At 42.9% G+C, this 26,245-nt stretch overlaps 1 protein-coding gene across 3 annotated transcripts; it reads left to right on the forward strand.

Annotated features, from left to right (window-relative positions):
* Positions 1-1,315: 1,315 nt before the first annotated feature.
* On the forward strand, positions 1,316-5,308 carry LOC100193712 (uncharacterized). Of its 3 annotated transcripts, none has more exons than XM_008678367.3 (14): positions 1,316-1,518; positions 1,620-1,730; positions 1,809-2,132; positions 2,278-2,346; positions 2,432-2,548; positions 2,936-3,010; positions 3,100-3,177; positions 3,259-3,354; positions 3,540-3,589; positions 3,923-3,977; positions 4,063-4,194; positions 4,296-4,343; positions 4,426-4,584; positions 4,850-5,308. In XM_008678367.3, the coding sequence occupies exons 1-14, from the start codon at positions 1,459-1,461 to the stop codon at positions 4,988-4,990; spliced, it is 1,515 nt and encodes a 504-aa protein (XP_008676589.1). In that variant the 5' UTR covers positions 1,316-1,458; the 3' UTR covers positions 4,991-5,308. The 3 variants fall into 3 exon arrangements, with proteins under 3 accessions (XP_008676589.1, XP_023157924.1, NP_001132276.1); XM_023302156.2 differs by having other exon boundaries at positions 1,317-1,512; NM_001138804.1 differs by having other exon boundaries at positions 1,431-1,518; positions 1,617-1,730; positions 4,850-5,239.
* Positions 5,309-26,245: the final 20,937 nt, after the last annotated feature.

Here is a 26,245-nt window from a genome sequence, read left to right on the forward strand (position 1 = left end):
GCCGATACAATAGTTCGGGAATACCCGAACCCGAAATTTCGGGTATTGCAAAACCCGTTGTAATTTCGGGTATCGATTCTTAAAACCCGAAATTTTAAAAATCCGAATTACCCGCCCCGAAATTTTTGGGTAACCCGAACACCCATCTCTAGTCCCGGTCATGACTTGGTCTAGTCACGTAAGTCAAACCATACAGATATTCTATAGCAACACATATATGGTGGTGGTGTGATTCACGATTTGACCCTCATATTGGGCTCCAGTCAGTGTCGTAAAGCGGGCCGTCGAGACCCTGCGTCGTTGGGCTTCAGTGGGCTGCCAAACCAGCATACGTGGGGAGAAGAGAAACGCGAGTGAGTGGGTGGACCTGGTGGACGAATTCATCCACGGGCTGGCACGACAAATACGAGCAAGCGTAGCGGCCAAGTTTGCAGATGCTGTCCAGCAGCCGTAGTCCAAGTCCTTGCTGCTGTCTGGTTGGATTTTGCATGTGGTGGTGTTGGAAAGTGGCTCTTGTCTTGTGTCTCAGCCTCCCCCCGACCCTCTCGTGATATTTGATTAGGAGGCCGATTGGGGAGAGTAGTGGCCAAGGAACCATGAGATCCAAAAGATGAGCCACGCAATTTAGCTACTAGTTACAAAAACAGAATCATGGCTATTAGGTAGTATTAGCAATAGTTGAGTAAATTTGTTTTTTTTGTTAAGGTAAGTTAGGACCGGCTGACAAATTTATTACTCTGTGGGTTCTAATAATAAATTAGTGCAGTAATATTCCCTATCTATCCTATCCTATTTGTACGCAGTGACGGATCTACACTCCGGGCCACCCGGTCTGTGGTCCGAGGCTTGATTCATGTAACTCTATATAAGTCTTTATTTAATACGGTATAAAATAGTTAAGATAAAATGAAGATAAGAAAATTTAAAAATTTTAGTTCGGATCATAGAAAAATTCTGGACCCGCTCCTGTTTGTACGTTAATTCTATTCTCTCCTTTCATAAGAAAACATTTTCCTTATTTTTTCTCAAATGTTGTAGCTTATGTCCACACTACTCTCTCAAGCTTCGATTTTGATGACCCTTTTTCCATACCCAGATGTTATTATTATTTTGGACGGAGGAAGCACTCCAAATAAATGCCGTTTTTTTTTCCATGTCACGAGAGCTAACCTAAACAGCTCATAGCTCAGTCGTTTTCGTAATTAATTGAATGAATCCGCATCAAAGTCGTGCTCGTTTTGCAAACCCATGCGCCTCACTCATCCCTTTCTCCCCAGTCCGCACTATATATATTGGTCCCACTCGCAGTCGGAGTCGGAGTTCTACCACCATCACCGCCTCGTGTGCAGCGTGCTCGCCCACCTCCTCTGTCGACACTCAGGGTACTGACGCACCACCCCGAAGCCCTCCCGCCGCGCTCGCAGGGTGTTCGACCCTTCGCCCGCGCGCCCTCACGACATGGCCTCCTCCGTCTCCGCCGCCGCCAAGGCCGCCGCGGCGTTCGCGCACAAGGTCCAGGTCCGCCCTCTCCCGGCCGGTCTCCCCACTTCCGTCCCTCCTTCTCTCGCGCCACGTTACTGACCGACCGACCCCACTTCTCTTCCCTTTCCCGCCAGCAGAAGGAGCTGGCCGCGCCGGCGCAGCGCCGCGCGGGCTTGACCCGCCGGACCAAGCCGTGCAGCGTGCGCGCCGTCGCTTCGCCCGCGCGCGCCCTGTCGTCCACCGGCTCGGTACGCCCCGGCCCGCCTTGCTGCTCTGGGCGCCGCGTTTGATTCACATACCAACACGCGCGGCCGCCCCGTCTCCAGGTGAAGAGCGCGATGACGATGACGGAGAAGATACTGGCGCGGGCGTCGGAGCGCGCGGCGCTGGAGCCCGGGGAGAACGTGTGGGTCGACGTCGACGTGCTCATGACGCACGACGTCTGCGGGCCCGGCGCCTTCGACATCTTCAAGAAGGAGTTCGGGGAGGACGCCAGGGTCTGGGACCGCGAGAAGCTCGTCGTCATCCCGGACCACTACATCTTCACCAGCGACGGCCGTGCCAAACGCAACGTCGACATCCTCAGGGACTTCTGTGCGGAGCAGAACATCAAGTACTTCTATGACATCAAGGACCTCAGCGATTTCAGGGTACGCTACAACCGTTTGCTTCTTGCTTCATTTTTTTTAGTTCATGTCTTGGCTTCTCTGCCTGGTATCAGTAATACCAGAATTTAGGTTCCTAGCTTGTAGCTTCCCCCTTCCGGAGCATTTTACATTTCGGAGTTGTCTGCAGGCTAATCCGGACTACAAAGGCGTCTGCCACATCGCACTTGCTCAGGAAGGCCACTGCCGACCAGGCGAGGTACCTTGCCGAGTCTTTCAGCTACAGCTCGCCTGTGATTGGACATATTGGGTGGCGTTAATTAACCTGCTCCAATTTCTGTTAGGTTCTCTTGGGCACTGATTCTCATACATGCAATGCTGGAGCTTTTGGTCAGTTTGCAACTGGAATCGGAAACACTGATGCAGGTTTTGTGTTGGGCACTGGAAAGGCTCTTCTCAAGGTATGCCCATGGTTCTTGTTGTTCTAAGAAGATAAATTTTGAAAACCAGTCTTACAGAACCAAAAAAGGAAGAGAAAAGGGTCAGGGTATATGCAAACTGAACTGTACCTCTATTTCATCTATCACTCGGGACAGTGACAAAAAAAAATTGTTTATTTTAAATCAAAATCCAAGGTAAATTGTTGTTACACTAACTTGCATTTCATCAAAGAATAACAACAAAATAAACATTGAGTGCCATATCCAGTATTTCAGTTAGCACTATTAAGTAGTTATACTTCAGTTATGCATTTATTTTCTTTCAGTGAAACAACACTTGGAAGTGTTATTTCCGTCAATTCCAGAAAAAAGAATATAGTGTTTGATCTGTTTTAATGTTCATTTCAGGTGCCACCTACTATCAGGTTTATATTAGATGGAGAGATGCCGCCTTATTTACTTGCGAAGGATCTGATTTTGCAAGTAAGCTTATAAGCTGTGCTACATTTGTTCCTTTCTTAGGATCTACCCTGTAATCGGGACTTATTATTCTTGTTAATTGCTGCTTACAGATTATTGGAGAGATTTCAGTATCTGGTGCGACCTACAAATCAATGGAGTTTGTTGGATCAACTGTAGAAAGTCTAACCGTGTGTTTCTGGCTCAAGATTATCTTAATTAATTGCCACACTGCATAACCTTGAACTTAGTCCTTTTCGCATATTTGCTAGATGGAAGAGCGTATGACACTATGCAACATGGTTATTGAAGCTGGTGGAAAGAACGGTGTTGTGCCTGCTGATGAAACTACATTTAAATACCTTGAGGTACAAAACTAGTCCCTTGAAATGCTCATAATAAAGTTGGGCCAATGTGCTTTTCTTTCATAACGTTCCAATAACTTTGAGATAGAGAGTGTTCTTGTACTAAAACTAATTTGCAAAAATGAGCTTCTACTATTTAGTTTGTAGGACAATTCTGACATCATCGCTGTTGTGTTGGTATACTGCAGGGTAAGACATCAGTCGATTATGAACCTGTCTACAGTGATGCTCAAGCCAGGTATCTATAGGCTGTCCTGGGTTTTCATGACCTTTAGCTCATGTTATGTATGCATCTATGTGCATGTTTTCAGTTCTAAAGATATTTGCTTTACAGATCATGAGTCCTTGTTAGACACATCGAACTTTGAAAGTAAATGAATAAAAGATGCAACACTAGTTTTTCCATGTTCTCTTATCTCTCGTCTTTAAAAGTGAGCACATACAAGAAATACAATTTGTTGTCTAATTCTTTCTTTCCAGACATTTGACTCTGTAGTCTCTATGTGATCATGTGATATAACATGTGAATGTTTTATTGCTTATTTTTATTTGATTGCCTTTTTTTCTCCAGATTTTTTAGCGACTACCGGTTTGATGTATCAAAACTGGAGCCAGTAGTTGCCAAGGTTTGTTGGCGCATTATTTTCTGCAATCGACATCTTTTGTTGGTTTTCCTATAAAAACAAAGGAATACCTGTCTTGGACCTGCAGCCACATTCGCCTGACAACCGTGCTCCAGCAAGAGAATGCAAAGATGTGAAGATCGACCGAGTCTATATTGGTTCTTGCACTGGTGGTAAGACCGAGGATTTCCTTGCTGCTGCAAAGGTGTTCTTAGCCTCGGTAAGAATCCTGAATCAGGTCATGGTGTATGTACCTGTCATCTTTCAGACCTCCTATCCCATGGCTACTTGGCTTACTTGAAACTTTTTTTCTTAATCCAGGGAAAGAAGGTTAAAGTTCCCACATTTCTTGTCCCTGCCACACAAAAGGTGATATTTAGAATAAAAATATTCCAATGTGATCACCGTGTAGACCTGTTCATAACTTGGAAATGTTGTGAAATCTCTGCAGGTGTGGTTGGACATATATAGCCTCCCTGTACCAGGATCTGGTGGCAAAACTTGCTCCCAGATATTTGAGGAGGCTGGTTGTGACACACCAGCAAGTCCTAATTGTGGTGCTTGTTTGGGTGGCCCTCGTGATACATATGCACGGATGAATGAACCTACTGTAAGTATCTTATGCAAATCTGGAAACATTTATGTATAAGAGGCATTCCGATGTTGTTACTGAATAGTTATGACTGGAATCACTAAACAAAAATGCACCCTGTGCAGAGTTTAGCACTAGCACCGTCTTAGAAGAAAGACATTTGAAACTACAAGTATTGTAGAGCTTGTTGTCATTGATTGATGTCCTTGAGTCTGTGAAGGAAAACAGCTAGTGCTCTGAAATTTTAGCTCGTTGGCATGAATCTGGTAACCTGGATGTGCAGGTCTGCGTGTCCACCACGAACAGGAACTTTCCGGGCAGGATGGGCCACAAGGAAGGGCAAATCTACCTGGCGTCTCCCTACACTGCGGCTGCCTCAGCCCTGACGGGGTATGTTACGGACCCCAGGGACTTCCTCATGTAACCGTCTTGAAACAACAACAGATTTCATGATGTAACAGAGTGGTTGTACTGCTGTTTTTCGTGCTGAACTTTTGTCTAGGCATGTCCTTCGTTGAGAAATAAACTGCACTAGAATAAGCAGCGACTTCTCGGGAGCCATAGCAGATGTGACCTCATATTTATTTGTGCAACTTTTTTTGTTTTTGGCTCTGAAGTCATGCAAGGAAACCACATAAAAGAGTGATTTATGTATGTGTCAGAATCAAACAATAATTTGATGTCAAAAGCTCAAGATAGACATAGTTCTGTAATAAGAACACACTACATGCAGTTGGATGTAGTTGGATGCTCCTCAGGGATATAAGTTTAACCGTAAGACAACTCTACTACATGCAGGTTAAACTGCAGATATTCTGTTGTCTCTAGAACATAGGAATAACACCCGCTAATTTAGTAAAAGGGTGTTTGATTTCTATGGACTAATTTTTAGTCCTTTCATTTTATTCTATTTTAGTCTGTAAATTAATAAATATAGAAACTAAAACTCTATTTAGTTTTCTTATTTAGCAATTTAGAAAGTAAAACGAAATAAAATGAAGAGACTAAAAATTAGTCCTTAGAAACAAAACAACCCCTAAAAAAAGAACAACCATCAGTGTTGTAGTGTAGGTCTTCAGTTGAATCGAACAAGGGAAACATGTATCATTCCATTTTATAAAAAAATAAACATGTCATCAAAACTAGTTAGTTTAAATGGCTATGTGTACCTGAGTTGGACAGTCGGTGCCTCTAAGTTCAGTATTGATCTTCTTAAATTACTTAATTATGTACCTACTATGTTTATGTACTTAGTAAACTAGTTAGCTCAAATGGTTGTGATAGTCGTCAATCACTAAAACAAATGTAGAAATAGTTTTAAGGCCAATTTTCCTTTCAACCTCATAGGACATATCATCAATATCCATCCGCATGTGTGTATGCCGGTCATAGGAGGCAAAAGCACCCAAAAATGCATTAGCACCAAATTCTATGCATATCTATTTTAAAATATTAAATTTAACATATAATTTATATGTTTAGAATTCATCCCTAGCCAATAGCATTTTACTACAACAAAAATAAGTCAAGTGAAACTGTCAAGTACATTTATATCAAGTGTTGTGTTATTAAGAAGAATATCTATAATCAGATTATTAAAGTCAAGCATATCAGAACTCATCAGATGTTAGCAGATCCACTCACAAAATACCTTCCACCCAACGTGCTTTGAGAGCACATAGTCAACATGAGACTAAAGGAAAGCCAATTTTGGATCAAGGGGCTCTCACACAACTATCTCACAAGATCAAAAAAATTACTTTACCTTGAGTTAGGGGCATGTCATAGACTTATAGTAGTTCAGTGACACATAATTAGTCTCCATAATACATTGGGCTTGATGTGCCAATTTATCAAGGAATAGAACATAGATAGTTAAATAACAAGAAAGCCGAGAATAAAGGGGAGAATATTGGATATGTCCTCAGACTCGATCAAGGGACCAAGCCATAATCTTGCCTATGCACCCTAATTAGGGGCACAAACTCCCCGTAGATGTGGTTCGCGGTGACAGACGCTATGTTAACAAGGATAGAACCGGCACAAAAGCCAATAATTCTTTGCTTTCGTAAACCCCAGCCGCCACAAATCAAGGGTCACAGACGCTATGTTAACGAGGATAGAACTGGAATTTAAGCCAACACTTCAGCGCCTACGTAAACCCTAGCCAAAACCCTAGTCACCACAAATCGAGAAAGGATTTGATCTCCTATTAGTGCCTTAGTGATTGCTCAACCTCTCTATAGCGTCCATAGACCCTCACATTTATTTGTGCTCAATTGCCTGATCAACTCCTATTATAAGCATTGAGCAACTCCTACTATAAGTGACGTGGGAGTCCTTCCTTCTCTCGCTTGATTGTAACCCCTACTTTAAGCATTGAGTAACAATGGTGCCAGTAGCGCGAGTCGCCGAAGACTGGATATAAGGAGTAGGGACGTTCTGTCTGAACTAGTATAAACCCTGCGTCCACCGAGCACAACATCCGAAACCCAGAACGCGCACATACAAATTTACTTGTCGGTGCTAGGTTTGAAACACCGACAATCAGTGTCCTCTAAATTTCATCTCCTAAAGAAATATTCTTTGTTCTTTACATGACTCTTTAAAAGATTTCCGTCATCTATATCTTCACTCTCTCCATCAACAACCTCTATATCTTCATCGTCTACATTATATCAACTATATTAACATAAATTTTGCCAACCATATTTTTTGACCGAGAAGATAATTTGTTCGTGTTCGGATTGCTAATCTTGTATTATGTACGACCAAGTTAATCATAAACAAAATCATTTATAAACTCAACCTTATCTAAACTTAAGCAATTTCTAGTTTCCAAAACGAAAGATAATCATAAATGCAATTATAAGACGATCGACGAAATTGTGACATTTATTTGTGCTCAATTGCCTGACCAACTCCTGCTTGAGACGATCGACGAAAATGTGTGATAATGGAAATGGTAGGTACACAATAGACTGGTCGGCCATGCATGGCAGCAGAAGAAACGAAACAAAGGAGAGCAAGAAACACCTGGAAAGAAGAGAAATCTTCTCCATTGGTGACTACTGACGACGGAGGAATGAGAGTGTTGGGCACCAAATTGAGAGGGCGGACGGTCCGGCCCTGAGGCCGGACGGTCCGCACAAGCGCAGAACAGATTAAGGTTCCGAGTTTCTTGCTATGTTTGTTAGCGAGAATCTCGGGATAAGCTCGGAATTTTGTTGGTAACGGGTCCAGCCCCCCTTGAAAGTCGCCTAGAGGGGGGGGGTGAATAGGCAAATCTGAAATTTATAAACTTTAAGCACAACTACAAGCCGGGTTAGCGTTAGAAATAAAGTCGAGTCTGAAAGAGAGGGCGAAAACAAATCACAAGCAAATGAAAGCGGATGACACGGTGATTTGTTTTACCGAGGTTCGGTTCTTGCAAACCTACTCCCCGTTGAGGTGGTCACAAAGACTGGGTCTCTTTTAACCCTTTTCCTCTCTCAAACAGTCACCTAGACTGAGTGAGCTTTTCTCCTTAATCAACGGGTCACTTAGACCCCTTACAAGGACCACCACAACTTGGTGTCTCTTGCTTGATTACAAGTTGCTTAAGAACCAGAATGGAGGAAGAAGAAAAGCGATCCAAGCGACAAGAACTCAAATGAACACAAAAATCTCTCTCTCACTAGCCACTAATTGTTTGGAGTGATCTTGGACTTGAAAGAGGATTTGATCTCTTGTTTGTGTCTTGGAATGAAGTCCAGAGCTCTTGTATTGAATGCAATGGCTGAAAACTTGGATACCTTGAAGTGGTGGTGGTTGGGGGTATTTATAGTCCCAACCACGAAACCAACCGTTGAGGTTGGGCTGCTGTCGATGGGCGCACCGGACAGTTCGGTGCGCCACCGGACACTGTCTGGTGCTCCAGCCACGTCACCCAACCGTTAGGGTTCGACCGTTGGAGCTCTGACAGCCTGGGCCACCGGACAGTCCGGTGCCGCACCAGACAGGTACTGTTCACTGTCTGGTGCGCCTTCTGGCGCCTGCTCTGACTCCGCGCCAACTGTCCACGCACTGTAGCGCTTTTCAGGTTTCTGTTGGAGTCGACCATTGCGCTGTAGCCGTTGCTCCACATGGCACACCAGACAGTCTCGTGAATTATAGCGGAGTGACTTTTTTAGAAACCCGAAGGTGGCGAGTTCGAGTTGATCCACCCTGGTGCACCGGACTGTCCGGTGCGCCAGACCAGGGCAACCTTCGATTTCTTTTGCTCCTTTCTTTTGAACCCTAATTCGGATCTTTTTATTTGTTTGTGTTGAACCTTTGGCACCTGTAGAACTTATAATCTAGAGCAAACTAGTTAATCCAATTTTTTGTGTTGGACAATTCAACCACCAAAATCATTTAGGAAAAGGTTTGACCCTATTTCCCTTTCAATCTCCCCCTTTTTGGTGATTGATGCCAACACAAACCAAAGCAAATATATAAGTGCAGAAATTGAACTAGTTTGCATAAGGTAAGTGCAAAGGTTACTTGGAAGTAAACCAATTTATACTTTCATAAGATGTGCATGGGTTGCTTTCTTTCTTTTAATATTTTGGACCACATTTGCACCACTAGTTTTGTTTTTGCAAATTCTTTTGGAAATTCTTTTCAAAGTCTTTTTGCAAATGGTCAAAGGTATATGAATAAGATTTCGAGAAGCATTTTCAAGATTTGAAATTTGCTCCCCCTGTTTCAAATGCTTTTCCTTTGACTAAACAAAACTCCCCCTTAATGAAATTCTCCTCTTAGTGTTCAAGAGAGTTTTACAAATTGAAAGAAGAAAAAAATTTTAGATACCAATTTTTTTGAAAACTCCTCCTTAAAATATAGATACCAATTGAGATAGAATTTCTTAGAGGAATACTATTTTCAAAGATACCAATTGAAAACAACTTTGTTTCGATAATTTTGAAATTGGCGTGGTGGTGCGGTCCTTTTGCTTTGGGCTAATACTCTCTCCCCCTTTGGCATTAATCGCCAAAAACAGAGTCTTTAGAGCCCTTTTACTTTCTCCTCAATGGTACAAATGAATATGAGTGAAGATTATACCAAAGTGGAGAGCGGTGCGGAGTGACGGCGAAGGGTAAATAATACCGATAGAGTGGAGTGGAAGCCTTGTCTTTGCCGAAGACTCCATTTCCCTTTCAATCTATGACTTAGCATGAAATGCACTTGAACACACATTAGGCATAGGAAATGAAAGAGATACGATCAAAGGTATAGAAATGAGCTATGTGTGCAAAGTATCAATCAAAATTCCTAGAATCAAGAATATTTAGCTCATTCCTAAGTTTGGTAAAGGTTTTATCATCTAGTGGTTTGGTAAAGATATCGACTAATTGTTATTTGGTGCTTACATAAGCTATCTCGATATCCCCCCTTTGTTGGTGATCCCTCAAAAAGTGATACCGAATGGCTATGTGCTTAGTGCGGCTGTGCTCAACGGGATTATCCGCCATGCGGATTGCACTCTCATTATCACATAGTAGAGGGACTTTGGTTAATTTGTAGCCATAGTCCCTAAGGGTTTGCCTCATCCAAAGCAATTGCGCGCAACAATGGCCTGCGGCAATGTACTTGGCTTCGGCAGTAGAAAGAGCTACTGAATTTTGTTTCTTCGAAGCCCAAGACACCAGGGATCTTCCCAAGAACTAACAAGTCCCTAATGTGCTCTTTCTATCAATTTTACACCCTGCCCAATCAGCATTTGAATAACCTATTAAATCGAAAGTGGATCCCTTGGGGTACCAAAGACCAAACTTAGGTGTATGAACTAAATATCTCAAGATTCTTTTCACGGCCCTAAGGTGAACTTCCTTAGGATTGGCTTGGAATCTTGCACACATGCATACGAAAAGCATAATATCCGGTCGAGATGCACATAAATAGAGTAAAGATCCTATCATCGACCGGTATACCTTTTGATCTACGGATTTACCTCCCGTGTCGAGATCGAGATGCACATTGGTTCCCATGGGTGTCGTGATGGGCTTGGCATCCTTCATTCCAAACTTGGTGAGTATGTCTTGAATATACTTGGTTTGGCTGATGAAGGTGCCCTCTTGGAGTTGCTTCACTTGAAATCCTAAGAAATACTTCAACTCCCCCATCATAGACATCTCGAATTTTTGAATCATAATCCTACTAACCTCTTCACAAGTAGATTTGTTAGTAGACCCAAATATGATATCATCAACATAAATTTGGCATACAAACAAATCATTTGCAATGATTTTAGTAAAGAGAGTAGGATCGACTTTACCGACTTTGAAGCCATTAGTGATAAGGAAATCTCTTAGGCATTCATACCATGCTCTTGGGGCTTGCTTGAGCCCATAAAGCGCCTTAGAGAGTTTATACACATGGTTAGGGTACTCACTATCTTCAAAGCCGGGAGGTTGTTCAACATAGACCTCTTCCTTGATTGGTCCATTGAGGAAGGCACCCTTCACATCCATTTGATAAAGCTTGAAGCCATGGTAAGTAGCATAGGCAAGTAATATACGAATTGACTCAAGCCTAGCTATGGGTGCATAGGTTTCACCAAAATCCAAACCTTCGACTTGTGAATATCCCTTGGCCACAAGTCGGGCTTTGTTCCTTGTCACCACACCATGCTCATCTTGCTTGTTGCGGAAAACCCACTTGGTTCCTACAATATTTTGGTTAGGTCATGGAACTAAATGTCATACCTCATTCCTCGTGAAGTTGTTGAGTTCCTCTTGCATTGCCAACACCAAATCCGAATCCCTTAATGCGTCTTCCACCCTGTATGGCTCAATAGAAGACACAAAAGAGTAATGCTCACAAAAATGTGCAACACGAGATCGAGTGGTTACCCCCTTATGAATATCGCCGAGGATGGAGTTCACAGGGTGATCTCGTTGAATCGCTTGGTGGACTCTTGGGTGTGGTGGTCTTCGACCCTGATCATCTTCCTTTTCTTGATCATTGGCATCTCCCCCTTGATCATTGTCCTCCTCTTGAGGTGGCTCTTCTTGATCTTCATTTTCATAATTTTGAGATTGATCCTCATCTTGGGTTGGTGGAGATGCTTGCATGGGAGATGATGGTTGATCTTGTGCTTGTGGAGGCTCTTCGGATTCCTTAGGACACACATCCCTAATGGACATGTTCCTTAGCGCGACGCACGGAGCCTCTTCATCATCTAGCTCATCAAGATCAACTTGCTCCACTTGGGAGCCATTAGTCTCATCAAACACAATGTCACAAGAAACTTCAACTAGCCCAGTGGACTTGTTAAAGACTCTATATGCCCTTGTGTTTGAGTCATAACCAAGTAAAAAGCCTTCTACATCCTTAGGAGCAAATTTAGATTTTCTACCTCTTTTAACAAGGATAAAACATTTGCTACCAAAGACTCTAAAATATGAAACATTGGACTTTTTACCGGTTAGGAGTTCATAGGATGTCTTCTTGAGGATTCGGTGAAGGTAGAGTCGGTTGATGGCGTAGCGAGCTGTTGGGGACTTGTTCTCAAATGCTATGAATCAAGAACAAGGCAACACAAAATGTTAAATATCAAAACCCTTCGTCCTCTGGATCATTATTTCCCTTCGGATATAATGGATTTCGGACGAAGGTCATGAAGGACAAACTTTCATAATCATGATAAAAGATAAAGAACATTCAAACACATAATACAGAAAATAACATAATCTCTGTAAACATTGTCATCAATTTATTTTTATTTATATTACTTATGTAAACAACGGCAAATTACAAATGTACCTTTGGCTTGAAGGAATGCAAGGGTACAAACGTGATGCAAAAAGCGAATGCCAAATCAGCGTGAACAGTACAGGAATACTGTTCACCTATTTATAGGCACGGGTCGCAGCCCATGCAAAATTACATTAATATCCATTACATTTAACAATAACTCTATAGTAATTCTTCGAGGTCTAATTTGGCTTTTCATCTTTAAGTCGGTTCCCCTTTTTTGCCGTTATGCCGAAGCTTTTCTGCACATAGCTTCGTGATCGTCTTATCCTTCGTCGTGATCGCCTTTCGTCCCAGTCAAGCTTCGTCTTTAACCGTGCTTGTGTATACCCGCAATCTAACTTCGAAGGTACCTGTTTACATATTTCTTTTGGAAAACATTGTCAAATCATGTTTTTGAGGACCTTCGGAAGCCGAAGGCCCCTAACAGTAGCCCCTCGCAATATTAATTTACTGTAAAGATAAATTTATATTGCGATACGGACGAAGGCTATGAGCCGAAGGTCCGAAAAAACACCTTCCTTTTGCTAGAATAGCAACAGTCATTGACAAGCGGGACCCTCCAATTTTCGACATACTGGGTGTATAAATAAGGGCTCACCACAAGTTTATTTGGTACGCTATCTTGCCATTTGCTCTGCCTGCTCAAATAGCTCTCTGTCCACAAATATTTGGCTGCCTCTCTAGATTTTAAGCTTCGGATCAAAAAGCACTTTTTTTAAAAGGACTTCCGAAGGGATGTCTCAGGAAAAGAAAGTTGTTGCCGGAGTGAAGCTGAGCCTTTCTGAGGAGAAAAATCTGGGCTTCATTGAATCAATAGCAAAAACAAATACAGAGAAAATTACTAGGGAAATTTTGGAAGGCTTATCTGAAGATACTGGTGAAAGTGATAGTTATGACGCAGACAGCGGAGGTGAGGATTCTGAAGATCGACCGTGGTGACCAAGCCATTCAGTCTTCGGAAAATCAACTATTGGACAAAGTCACCTTGAAAACATGAGAGGAAGATATTTTCGAGATATATCCATCGTGAGGGCAGATGACGGAGAGAAGACTGTGCCGTCTCCCGAAGATAATGAAGTCGTGATCTTCCGAAGCTTTTTTAAAGCTGGGCTACGATTCCCTTTAAGCAGGTTTGTGGTAGAAGTTCTGAAAATATATCAGGTTTATCTTCATCAACTTACGCCTGAAGCAATAATAAGAATGGGAGTCTTCGTCTGGGCCGTGAAGAGCCAGAGCCTGGAACCAAGTGCGAAAAGCTTTTGCAATATACATGAGTTAGTATATGAGACGAAGCCCTGGGGTAAGGAGCAATATCATAACAACTTTGGTTGTTACAGCTTCGGTGCTCGCTCTGGATCAAGCTGTCCCGTGCCAACCTTTCGGAAGAGATGGCCCGGGGAATGGATGAAAGAATGGTTCTATGTAAAAAATGATTTGAAGGTTCGAGAAGATATTAAAGATATCATCATGTGCCCTATCTGACAGCGCTTCGGACTCCGGAAACCAAAGGTAGAAATGGATGAAATAGCCGAAGAATGTCAAAGGGCATTCAGCGTAGTCTGCTCTTTTATTGGGACAAGGGATTTAATACAAGAACACATTGCCTTCAGAGTATGGCCACTTGCAGATAACTGGGAAATGCCTAAAGAAACTGTTAAAGAAACTGACGAAGGTGGACTAGTCAGGCGGAAGTACACATTCAAGTACGGAGACAAGTTCGTTAAGCCAGATGATGATTGGTTAAAGAGCATTGAAACTGTAAGTGATGAATTGCTTGGGGTATATTCAAAGGCCGAAGACACTGCATTATCAGCGGCCTTCGGAGGCCGAAAGAAGAAAAGACTCAACCGAGTATTTGACGCAATTGGGTTTGTCTACCCCGACTACCGCTATCCAGCGCGGGGTCAAAAAAGAAAAAGCACAACTTCTGCAAAAGAAACTGCTTCAGCCGCTCCTAGCGAGCCAGCGCCGAAGAGAAAAAGGGTAAAGGTTCTCGCACACCGGCCACGCTATATTGAACCAGCCACGGTGCCTGAGTTCGCCGGTGAGACCTCTACGGCCACCGAAGCTAGAGAACCAACTCTACTGCCAAAAATCGTAGAGCTGGCCGAAGTGCCAGCGACAGAAAAGAAAGAAGAACCGAGGGCTGAAGAAGTAAAAATATCAGCTGAAGAAGTAAAAATGTCAGAAATTTTGAATCCTTCAGGAGAAATCGAGGTAGCAAAAAGTCAAAAGGGGCCAACAGTGACTCCGAAAAGAAAAAGAATGGTTAATGTGTTAGATGTTTTGGAGACAATTAAATCTTCAAGCATAACTCCAAAGAAAACTATCGAAACTCCTGAAGTGCCTGGAGAAACCCTTGATGTTGAAATTTCGCAGCAACAACCTGAAACTGAAGTTGGGCCTTCAGAACCTACAAAGATAAATCCCCTGGAAGCCGAAAAACCAAAAAGGACAGAGCCAATTTTGGTTGAAGAAACTGACACTGCTGCCCCCGAAGCATCCTCCGAGGCCCTCAATTATATTATACGACTTGCTTCTGGAAAAAGATTATCTGAAGAAGAGATTTTTGAGGCTAATCACTATGCCCGGGAATTGAAGTATCCGAGGGGAGCCTTAGTATTCAATGGCACGGACGAAGATGACTTTTTATACTGCCTCCCGGACAACAAAGAATTATCTGTCTGCCGGGAGATGGCTAGAAGTATAGGGTTTCCGAAGCTTGAAGCTGGACTCTGCGCTATGACGAAGGACGATCTTGCAGATAGTCTTGCATATAATAGTCTGAAGGTATGAGAACTGTATATTTAGAAATTTATAATTTTAAAATCATTCTTTATTCTTATACTAATTCTTGTATATACAAGGTTTAATATTGAGCAACGCGCTGAGAGCGCAAAAGAATGCCGAAGACGAGAGCTATGATATTGCTTTCAACAATCTACGATCAGAGGTTATTAAGCTGAGGAACGAAGCTCTGGAAAAAGATAAAATTCTGCTTACATTAGTGGACAAGATAAAGGAAGACGAAGCTACCTCTAAGGCTCAAGCTGAAGCCCAAAAACGCGAAATTAAAGATCTTCAGAAACAGCTAGCCAGAGCTAAAGAAGAACGTATACTTGAAGAGACAAAACGAGAGCTTAGTGATCAATGGGCCAATCATTTAGAAATAAATGTTAAAGAGCTTCGTGCATCCCAGAGAAGATGCTATGATAAATCCATAGTGTGTGTTAAGAAGATAAAATACAGCTTCGCCAACGTTGGTGCATTCTCTAGTGAAGAGAATTTCTCAAGGGGCAATCCCGAAGGTCCAATGGAATGGATCAGTCACGAAGCTGAGGCCTTCGAGGAAATCCTGAATAGCCGCGGAGACATATGTGCTTTTTCGGGTGCTAGAGGAATTGCTACTGTTTTGGAGAGGAAAGGTTGCGAGCATGTAAAATCTTTAGCGCAATCCGAAGCTACTTTGTCCTCCGAAGACATTAAAGACCCCTCAGCCGAAGCAAGCATGATCGACGGAAAAATTTTCACCGATATTTGGGACAACGGCGGCCGAGAAATGGCTCAAGAAATTATTCAAAAAAGCGAAAAAGGCATCCACAATGCTAGAAAAATATCAGAGGCTACTGAGAAAAGTACAGAGCCCGAAGGGCAAATAGGTATTAATTAGTGGTTTTTTATTCTGTTGTAATTTTTGATTCCAGACTTTGTTCGCGGTTTGTAATAGTAATATAGCCGTATCTTCTCCTCCCTCAGAACCTGCTGAGGCATCCCCGGGCCCCCACCCGAAGGGGGACGATGAAATTAGAAAAATGGCTGAAGCCATCATGGACAAGGTTGTCGACCAGCTACTGAACGAAGCTGCAGAAATAGTTCTTAAGGAGGACTAAATGCTATTGTAGAAACATTTGGAACGTAACATGTGTAATACATTGTAACTTTGAATGTAATATATAATCTATTTATAGTTCAATTCTTTACGATGCATGAAATTTTGCATACATACCATTTTTTGAGCCTTCGGCGAAAAACACCTTTCCTTCTTTTCATGCTTCGTGAAGAAAATCTTTTATATATCACAAGGATTTGCATACTTCTCTGATGGAGAATATCCAAGCTTCGTGAAATATTCTCCGAAGCTATGTAAAAAAGTTTTATGTTGCCTCTCTAATGAAGCTACACTTCTTCTCGATTTATCTTGTGCCTTAGCACGATTTTCTCTTTTTCAAAACATTCTCCGAAGATCAATACTGTATCCCCTTCTTGTTCCACATGCAATATGTTGTATGATGCTTATGTTATGCAAAATGATGTGATGATGTTATGTTATGCAAAATGATATTTGTGCCGAAAGTACACACATCCCTGCAATAAAGCACACAATCTTTTTATATCAGCGCTGACTTTTCGCTGTAAGCCTCCCTTAGGAGCTTCTTCGCCTTTTACTTCAGCAGAATCAGCGTTTATTTTTCGCTGAAAGCCTCCCTTAGGAGCTTCTTCGCCTTTTACTTCAGTGGAATCAGCGTTTATTTTTCGCTGTAAGCCTCCCTTAATAGCTTCTTCGCCTTTTACTTTCGGCGAAATCAGCGCTTATTTTTCGTTGTAGGCTCAGAAAACTTACACTGCGCTCCCTTAGGAACGGCTTTTTGCTGCTTCGAATAAATTGCACTGCGTTCTTTAGAACAAATTTTTGATAACTCAAAAATCCTCCTTGCCAATCATAAATTCTCATGCTTCGGCATCTTAGGCCTATGGAGAAAATATATTTTTATTACGGTAAAGAACGAAACTATTACAAGAAATTGAAAGGCGATAAAAGACGTTAAAACTACCCTTAATTGTTCCTTATTAAAAAGAAAGCAATACTGAATGTGAAAATGCGAAAAACTGCTGTCGAAGTAGAATATTTGTCAGTAAATGTGCTTCGACTCTGGCACAGTGCTATTGACTGTGCGAGCTTCGGACTCCTCTCTGAAGTCCCGCTGGAGGTTAGTGCGCTGACTCCCTTCTGGCTGCTGGCCTCTTTGTGTTGGTGGTGGCGGCGGAGGCTGCTGCCAAGATGCTTGGGGTTGGCTTGCCGAAGCAACAGAAGCTGCAGGATGATTGCCTACATATTCTGGAATGTAAGGCGAATGATACGAAGCAGTATGCATGACTTGCTTCGGCTGACTTTGTTGTGCTGCAGCTTCTGCTATCTCCTTTTGCTTCTGGATGGTAACGTGACACATCCTGGTAGTGTGGCCCTTGTCTTCACCATAGAATAGGCAATAAATCTTTCTTGGCTGATCTCCAAATCTTCCCCCGAAGCCCCTGGCGCTTCTGCCCCTTGGCGCTGGCGGCCGAAAAGAGCTTTGCTGCTGCCCCGAAGCTTGTGAAGAATATTGTGGCCTTTGCTGCTGACTCCCTCTATCGTCATTTTGAGTAGAGTTATGAATTGACCTAACGTTCCTCAGGTGAAATCTTCCTCCGAAGCCCCTGGTCATTTCAGAGAACCTGAATGCTTCCTCCCTTCTTTGGCGAAAGTCATTGTCAGCTCGAATATACTCGTCCATCTTCTGGAGCAGCTTCTCCAAAGTCTGTGGTGGCTTCCTGGCAAAGTATTGCGCTGAAGGTCCCGGCCGAAGTCCCTTAATCATGGCCTCAATGACAATTTCATTGGGCACTGTTGGCGCCTGTGCCCTCAGACGCAGAAACCTTCGGACATACGCCTGAAGGTATTCTTCGTGGTCCTGGGTACACTGGAATAGAGCCTGAGCGGTGACTGGCTTTGTCTGAAATCCTTGGAAGCTGGTTATTAACATATCCTTCAGCTTTTGCCATGAAGTAATTGTCCCTGGTCGAAGAGAGGAGTACCAAGTCTGAGCAACACTCTTGACGGCCATGACAAAAGACTTTGCCATGACTGTCGTATTGCCACCATACGAAGATATGGTTGCCTCATAGCTCATCAAAAATTGCTTCGGGTCTGAATGACCGTCATACATGGGGAGCTGAGGTGGCTTGTAAGACTGGGGCCATGGTGTAGCCTGCAATTCTGTTGATAGAGGAGAAGCATCATCAAAAGCAAAATTTCCATGATGGAAATCTTCATACCAGTCATCCTCATTGTAGAAACCCTCCTGATGGAGCTCTCTGCGCGGAGGCCTTCGGTTCTGGTCATCCTGAACAAGATGACGAACCTCTTCCGAAGCTTCATCTATCTGCCTCTGAAGGTCAGCTAGACGAGCCATCTTCTCCTTCTTTCGTTGCACCTGTTGTTGGAGCATCTCCAGGTAGGCCTGGGCAAAAAGAACCGGAACCGAGGAACCGAACCGAACTAACCGAGAACCGGAACCGAACTAACCGAACCGAAGGAACCGTTATGAAATTCGGTTCTGGTTTTTTGAGAACCGAAATAAATGAGATATTTTCGGTTCTGCACTCCAAAGAACCGAAAAAACCGAAAGAACCGAAAAACCCGTAAGTACCAGATTCAATTTGTTACATGTGTTTGTAAATTCGAATGTTGTGTTTATCGACTTATGTTGAACCTCTAATCATACATGTATTACCTATGAAATTTTAAGCATTGTGCACTTGTGGTTGTTTGTGGGTAGATGTTGCTAAAATTTCTCGCAAAAGTTGCTGCTATTTAGAATTTTAGAGTGACTCTTACAATTCGGTTAGAACCGAAGAACCGAACCGAAGAACCGAGAACCGAACTAGTCGGTTCTAGTTTCTTTGTTTTGCTATTTCGGTTCTAGTTTTTGAAGAACCGAATTTCTACAAGAACCGAGGAACCGAACCGAACCGAACCGAAGAACCGAATGCCCACTCCTATCTCCAGGTTTTGGATTTCCTGGCCCAAGTCGTCCTCCGGAGGCGTTGGACTAGTGGCCTTCCTCTTCTGGCTTCGGGCCTCCCTAAGAGAAAGGATGTCCTGATTGGGGTCCAGCGGCTGCAGAGTGGCAGCCCCTGTCGCTGAAGCTTTCTTCGACGGCATGACGAAGGTGATGTTTGCCGAAGATGTTCAAAAGCTCAAGAAATGGAAGTGAGTTCACCGGAGGTGGGCGCCAATGTTGGGGACTTGTTCTCAAATGCTATGAATCAAGAACAAGGCAACACAAAATGTTAAATATCAAAACCCTTCGTCCTCTGGATCATTATTTCCCTTCGGATATAATGGATTTCGGACGAAGGTCATGAAGGACAAACTTTCATAATCATGATAAAAGATAAAGAACATTCAAACACATAATACAGAAAATAACATAATCTCTGTAAACATTGTCATCAATTTATTTTTATTTATATTACTTATGTAAACAACGGCAAATTACAAATGTACCTTTGGCTTGAAGGAATGCAAGGGTACAAACGTGATGCAAAAAGCGAATGCCAAATCAGCGTGAACAGTACAGGAATACTGTTCACCTATTTATAGGCACGGGTCGCAGCCCATGCAAAATTACATTAATATCCATTACATTTAACAATAACACTATAGTAATTCTTCGAGGTCTAATTTGGCTTTTCATCTTTAAGTCGGTTCCCCTTTTCTGTCGTTATGCCGAAGCTTTTCTGCACATAGCTTCGTGATCGTCTTATCCTTCGTCGTGATCACCTTTCGTCCCAGTCAAGCTTCGTCTTTAACCGTGCTTGTGTATACCCGCAATCTAACTTCGAAGGTACCTATTTACATATTTCTTTTGGAAAACATTGTCAAATCATGTTTTTGAGGACCTTCGGAAGCCGAAGGCCCCCAACACGAGCGGTGTTGATTGCTTTCGCCCAAAACCGGTTCGAAGTCTTGTACTCATCAAGCATGGTCCTCGCCATGTCAAGTAGAGTTCTATTCTTCCCCTCCACTACACCATTTTGTTGAGGTGTGTAGGGAGAAGAGAACTCATGCTTGATGCCTTCCTCCTCAAGAAAGCCTTCTATTTGAGAGTTCTTGAACTCCGTCCCATTGTCGCTTCTAATCTTTTTGATCCTTAAGCCGAACTCATTTTGAGCCCGTCTCAAGAATCCCTTTAAGGTTTCTTGGGTTTGTGATTTTTCCTGCAAAAAGAACACCCAAGTGAAGCGAGAATAATCATCCATAATTACAAGACAATACTTACTCCCGCCGATGCTTATGTAAGCGATCGGGCCGAATAGATCCATGTGGAGTAGCTCAAGCGGTCTGTCGGTCGTCATGATGTTCTTGTGTGGATGGTGAACACCAACTTGCTTCCCTGCTTGACATGCGCTACAAACCCTGTCTTTCTCAAAATGAACATTGGTTAGTCCCAAAATGTGTTCTCCCTTTAGAAGCTTGTGGAGATTCTTCATCCCAACGTGGGCTAGTCGACGATGCCAGAGCCAACCCATATTAGTCTTAGCAATTAAGCAAGTATCGAGTTTAGCTCTATTAAAATCAACTAAGTATAGTAGACCCTCTAATACTCCCTTAAATGCTACTGAATCATCACTTCTTCTAAAGATAGTAACACCTATATCCGTAAAAAGACAGTTGTAACCCATTCTGCATAATTGAGAAACAGAAAGCAAATTGTAGTCTAAAGAATCTACAAGAAAAACATTGGAAATAGAATGGTCAGGAGATATAGCAATTTTACCAAGTCCTTTAACCAAACCTTAATTTCCATCCCTGAATGTGATAGCTCTTTGGGGATCATCATTTTTCTCGTAGGAGGAGAACATCCTTTTCTCCCCAGTCATGTGGTTTGTGCACCCGCTATCAATGATCCAGCTTGAGCCCCCGGATGTATAAACCTACAAAACAAGTTTAGGCCTTGTTCTTAGGTACCCAAACGGTCTTGGGTCCTTTCACATTAGAAACAAGCACCTTGGGTACCCAAACACAAGTCTTGGAGCCCTTGTGTTTGCCCCCAACATATTTGGCAACTACTTTGCCTGATTTGTTAGTTAAAACATATGAAGCATCAAAAGTCTTAAATGAGACATTGGATTCATTTGATGAAATAGGGGATTTCTTTTTAGGCAATTTAACATGAGTGGATTGGCTAGAACTAGATGCCTCACTCTTATACATAAAAGCATGATGAGAGTCAGAGTGAGACTTCCTAGAATGAATTCTCCTAATCTTATATTCGGGATAACCAGCAGGATATAAAATATAGCCCTCGTTATCCTGAACCATGGGAGATTTGCCCTTAACAAAGTTAGACAATTTCTTAGGGGCATTAAGCTTGACATTGTCTCCCTGTTGGAAGCCAATGACATCCTTAATGCTAGGGCGTCTCCCACTATAGAGCATACTTCTAGCAAATTTAAAATTTTCATTTTCTAAGTCATGCTCATTAATTTTAGCACTAAGTTGAGCTATGTGATCATTTTGTTGTTTAATTAAAGCTAGGTGATCATGGATAGCATCAACATTAATGTCTCTACATCTAGTACAAATGGAAACATGGCTAACAGTAGATGTAGAGGGTTTGCAAGCATTTAATTCATCAATCTTAGCATGTAACATGGCATTCTCATTTCTAAGATTGGAAATAGAATCATTGCAAACATTTAAATCCTTAGCCTTAGCAATTAAATTATCATTCTCAATCTTAAGGCTAGAAAGTGATTCATTCAACTTGTCAATTTTAGAAATCAAACTAGCATTATCATTTTTGAGGTTGACAAGAGAATTATCATAAACATTTAACTTCTCAACCTTAGCAATTAATTTTGCATTCTCATTTCTAAGGTTGGAGATAGTATCATGGCAAATGCTAAGCTCACTAGTCAATTTTTCACATTTTTCTATCTCCTGAGCATAAGCATTTTTAACCTTAACATGCTTCTTGTTTTCCTTAATAAGGAAGTCCTCTTGGCTATCCAAGAGTTCATCCTTCTCATGAATAGCACTAATTAATTCATTCAATTTTTCCTTTTGTTGCATGTTTAGGTTGGCAAAAAGAGTGAGCAAGTCATCCTCATCATCACTAGAGCTAGCCTCATCACTAGATGTTGCATATTTAGTGGAAGCTCTAGATTTTACCTTCTTCTTTTTGCCGTCCTTTGCCATGAGACATTTGTGGCTGACGTTGGGGAAGAGGAGACCCTTGTTGACAGCGATGTTGGCGGCGTCCTCGTCGGTGGTGCTCTCATCGGAGTCCCATTCCCGACACACGTGGGCATCGTCGCCCTTCTTCTTGTAGTACTTCTTCTTTTCCTTCCTCCTTCCCTTCTTGTTGTCGCCCCTGTCACTATCACTTGATAATGGACATTTAGCAACAAAATGGTCGGGCTTACCACACTTATAGCAAACTTTCTTGGAGCGGGGCTTGTAATCCTTCCCCCTCCTTTGCTTGAGGATTTGGCGGAAGCTCTTGATGATGAGCGTCATTTCCTCATTGTCGAGCTTGGAGGCATCGATGGGGAGCCTACTTGAAGTAGTCTCTTCTTTCTTCTCCTCCATCGCTTTGAATGCGACGGGTTGCACCTCGGGTGTGGAGGTGGCGCCTCGCTCGATGATTTGTTTGGAGCCTTTGATCATCAATTCAAAGCTCACAAACTTTCCTATAACCTCCTCGGGAGACATTAGCTTGTATCTAGGATCACCATGAATTAATTGAACTTGTGTAGGGTTAAGAAAAATGAGTGATCTTAGAATAACCTTGACCATTTCATGGTCATCCCATTTTGTGCTCCCGAGGTTGCGCACTTGGTTCACCAAGGTCTTGAGCCGATTGTACATGACTTGTGGCTCCTCTCATTGGTTGAGCATGAATCCACCGAGCTCCCTCTCGATCGTTTCTCGCTTGGTGATCTTGGTCACCTCATCTCCTTCGTGCGCGGTCTTGAGCACGTCCCAAATCTCTTTGGCGCTCTTCAACCCTTGCACCTTATTATACTCCTCTCGACTTAGAGAGGCGAGGAGTATAGTAGTGGCTTGGGAGTTGAAGTGCCTAATTTGGTCGACCTCCTCCGAATCATAGTCTTTGTCCCCTTCCTTCGGCACCTGCGCTCCATACTCAACAATATCCCATATGCTTTTGTGGAGTGAGGTTAGGTGATGCCTCATTTTATCACTCCACATAGAATAATCTTCACCGTCAAAAACCGGTGGTTTGCCTAATGGGACAGAAAGTAATGGAGTACGTTTGGAAATGCGAGGATAGCGGAGGGGCATCTTACTATACTTCTTGCGCTCATGGCGCTTGGAAGTGGCGGATGCCGATTCGGAGCCGAAGGTGGAAGGTGATGAAGAGTCGGTCTCGTAGTAGACCACTTTCTTCATCTTCTTCTTCTTGTCACCTTTCCGTTGTGTCTTGATGGAGGAAGAGGATTCCTCCTTGTGCTTGTGGCCGGACTCCCTCGAGTGTGTTCTTCCCGAGCTTGCGGAGTTGTCACCGGTCCCGATCTCCCTCTTGGCGGATGCTCCCGACATCACTTTGAGTGGTTAGACTCTAATGAAGTACCGGGCTCTGATACCAATTGAAAGTCGCCTAGAGGGGGGTGAATAGGCAAATCTGAAATTTACAAACTTTAAGCACAACAACAAGCCGGAATTAGCGTTAGAAATAAAGTCGATTCCGAAAGAGAGGGCGAAAACAAATCACAAGCAAATGAAAGCGGATGACACGGTGATTTGTTTTACCGAGGTTTGGCTCTTGCAAACCTACTCCCCATTGAGGTGGTCACAAAGACCGGGTCTCTTTCAACCCTTTCCCTCTTTCAAACAGTCACCTAGACCGAGTGAGCTTTTCTCATCAATCAATTGGGTCACTTAGACCCCACAAGGACCACCACAACTTGGTGTCTCTTGCTTTGATTACAAAGGTGTTGAGAACAAGAATGGGGAAGAAGAAAAGCGATCCAAGCGACAAGAACTCAAATGAACACAAATATCTCTCTCTCACTAGTCACTAATTGTTTGGAGTGATCTTGGACTTGGGAGAGGATTTGATCTCTTGTTTGTGTCTTGGAGTGAAGTCTAGAGCTCTTGTATTGAATGCAATGGCTGAAAACTTGGATGCCTTGAAGTGGTGGTGGTTGGGGTATTTATAGCCCCAACCACCAAACCAACCGTTGGGGTTGGGCTGCTGTCGATGGGCGCACCGGACAGTCCGGTGCGCCACCGGACACTATCCGGTGCGCCAGCCACGTCACCCAACCGTTAGGGTTTGACCGTTGAAGGTCTGTCAGCCTGGGCCACTAGACAGTCCGGTGGTGCATCGAACAGTCATTGTTCACTGTCTGGTGCGCCTTCTGGCGCCTGCTCTGACTCTGTGCGAACTGTTCGCACACTGTAGCGCTTTTTAGGTTTCCATTGGAGTTGACCGTTGCGCTGTAGTTATTGCTCCGCATGGCACACCGGACAGTCCGGTGTTACACCGGACAGTCTGGTGAATTATAGTGGAGTGGCTTTTTCAGAAACCCGAAGGTGGCGAGTTCGAGTTGATCCACCCTGGTGCACCGAACATTGTCCGGTGCGCCAGACCAGGGCAACCTTCGATTTCTTTTGCTCCTTTCTTTTTGAACCCTAACTAGGACATTTTTATTGGTTTGTGTTGAACCTTTGGCACCTATAGAACTTATAATCTAGAGCAAACTAGTTAGTCCAATTGTTTGTGTTGGGCAATTCAACCACCAAAATTAGGAAAATGTTTGACCTTATTTCCCTTTCACATACCGAGTCTGTGGGCCTAGCACCAGGGGAGTTGCCCTCAAGCCCCCGCCCGACTGCCCCTGCCTCCGCCTCTCGGCTCCGACCACCGAGTGTTGGCCAAGTCGCCAGTCGCTCAGCCAGTCAGCCATGTAAGCATGTGAGATATTAAGCTTCCTTTCATCACCTGCTTCTTTAATTTATGGCATCTCGAGTAGTATGGTAAGTTGGCATTTGTGCCTAATCTGCTTGCGTCGGACGCCCGATACCTCCGATGTATGAGTTATCTGAACTTCTATGTTGTCTGCTTTAATTAGTGCTTTCAATTATAGCGTTCTTTTCTCGATCTGTAGTTCTGTTCTTTTTTTGGACGAGCTCGAATCTTGCATTATATATAGGAGTAAGTATGGAATAAAGCTAGGCGCCATACATTTTGTTTGTTGCTTACAAGAAATGCTTAATCATGTTTCTTAGTGCATCTGTTTAGCCTCTCATTGGGTATATGCATTTCTTTATTTTACTTACTAGAGCATGAATGTTTCTGCGTAGCTTTTATGCGATCTAGCATCTAACCAGTTCATCTATGTAATCAATATGTAGTTATTATAGAATTTGCCCATGTCTTATAGTTATATATTGCATACGATGTTGCTTATGTCATGCATTTTAATTCTTCATGTTCCAAACCGTTGGAATTTGACACACAACATGATTATGGAGGCCATTGAGTACAAAGTTGTCTTGAAGATATATGTTGAGGAACAACTTGAGCCTTCACCAGATGATGAAGAGTGGACAAACTCTAAGGTGATTGGAGAGTTTCTTGGGGCATTTGAGGAAGGTACAAAAGCATTCTCAGCACATAGAAGTCCAACATCTCATTTGTTTTTGCATAATGTGCTATGTATCCATCAAGCTCTAAGAAATGAAAATTGGCAAATCAATCGTGTGCTTCAGGATTTGGCACTAGCAATGGATTCTAGGTTCGATAAATACTGAGAGAAGGGCAAGTATAATATGGCACTTGTCATAGCCACTATACTTGACCCATCAAAGAAGATGGATTTTTTGGACTTGTTTTATGAGAAGACGTGCCAACAGTTTATCGACATCCAAAAAACATGTCATTGGCCAAACAATGGTTCACCAAGTTTTTTGGTGAATATGCAAAAAAATGTTCAAAAAGATACTACAATCTCACCTATTGTTGCTACAAATACTAGTACTATGGGCTCACCGATTCTTGGAAAAAGAAGGTTGGATAAAGAATTTTCTCAATGGTCCCTGTAG

Source organism: Zea mays, chromosome 4 (genome assembly GCF_902167145.1).
Source record: "Zea mays cultivar B73 chromosome 4, Zm-B73-REFERENCE-NAM-5.0, whole genome shotgun sequence".
In the NCBI taxonomy this organism is placed as follows: domain Eukaryota; kingdom Viridiplantae; phylum Streptophyta; class Magnoliopsida; order Poales; family Poaceae; genus Zea; species Zea mays.

Bases quoted from the DNA above. Each gene is read 5' to 3' on its own strand.
- LOC100193712 (NM_001138804.1), top strand. From the start codon at position 1,459: ATGGCCTCCTCCGTCTCCGCCGCCGCCAAGGCCGCCGCGGCGTTCGCG. The intron at 2,549-2,935 runs GTATGCCCATGG...TGTTCATTTCAG, and splicing joins CTGGAAAGGCTCTTCTCAAG to GTGCCACCTACTATCAGGTT. The intron at 3,011-3,099 runs GTAAGCTTATAA...TGCTGCTTACAG, and splicing joins CGAAGGATCTGATTTTGCAA to ATTATTGGAGAGATTTCAGT.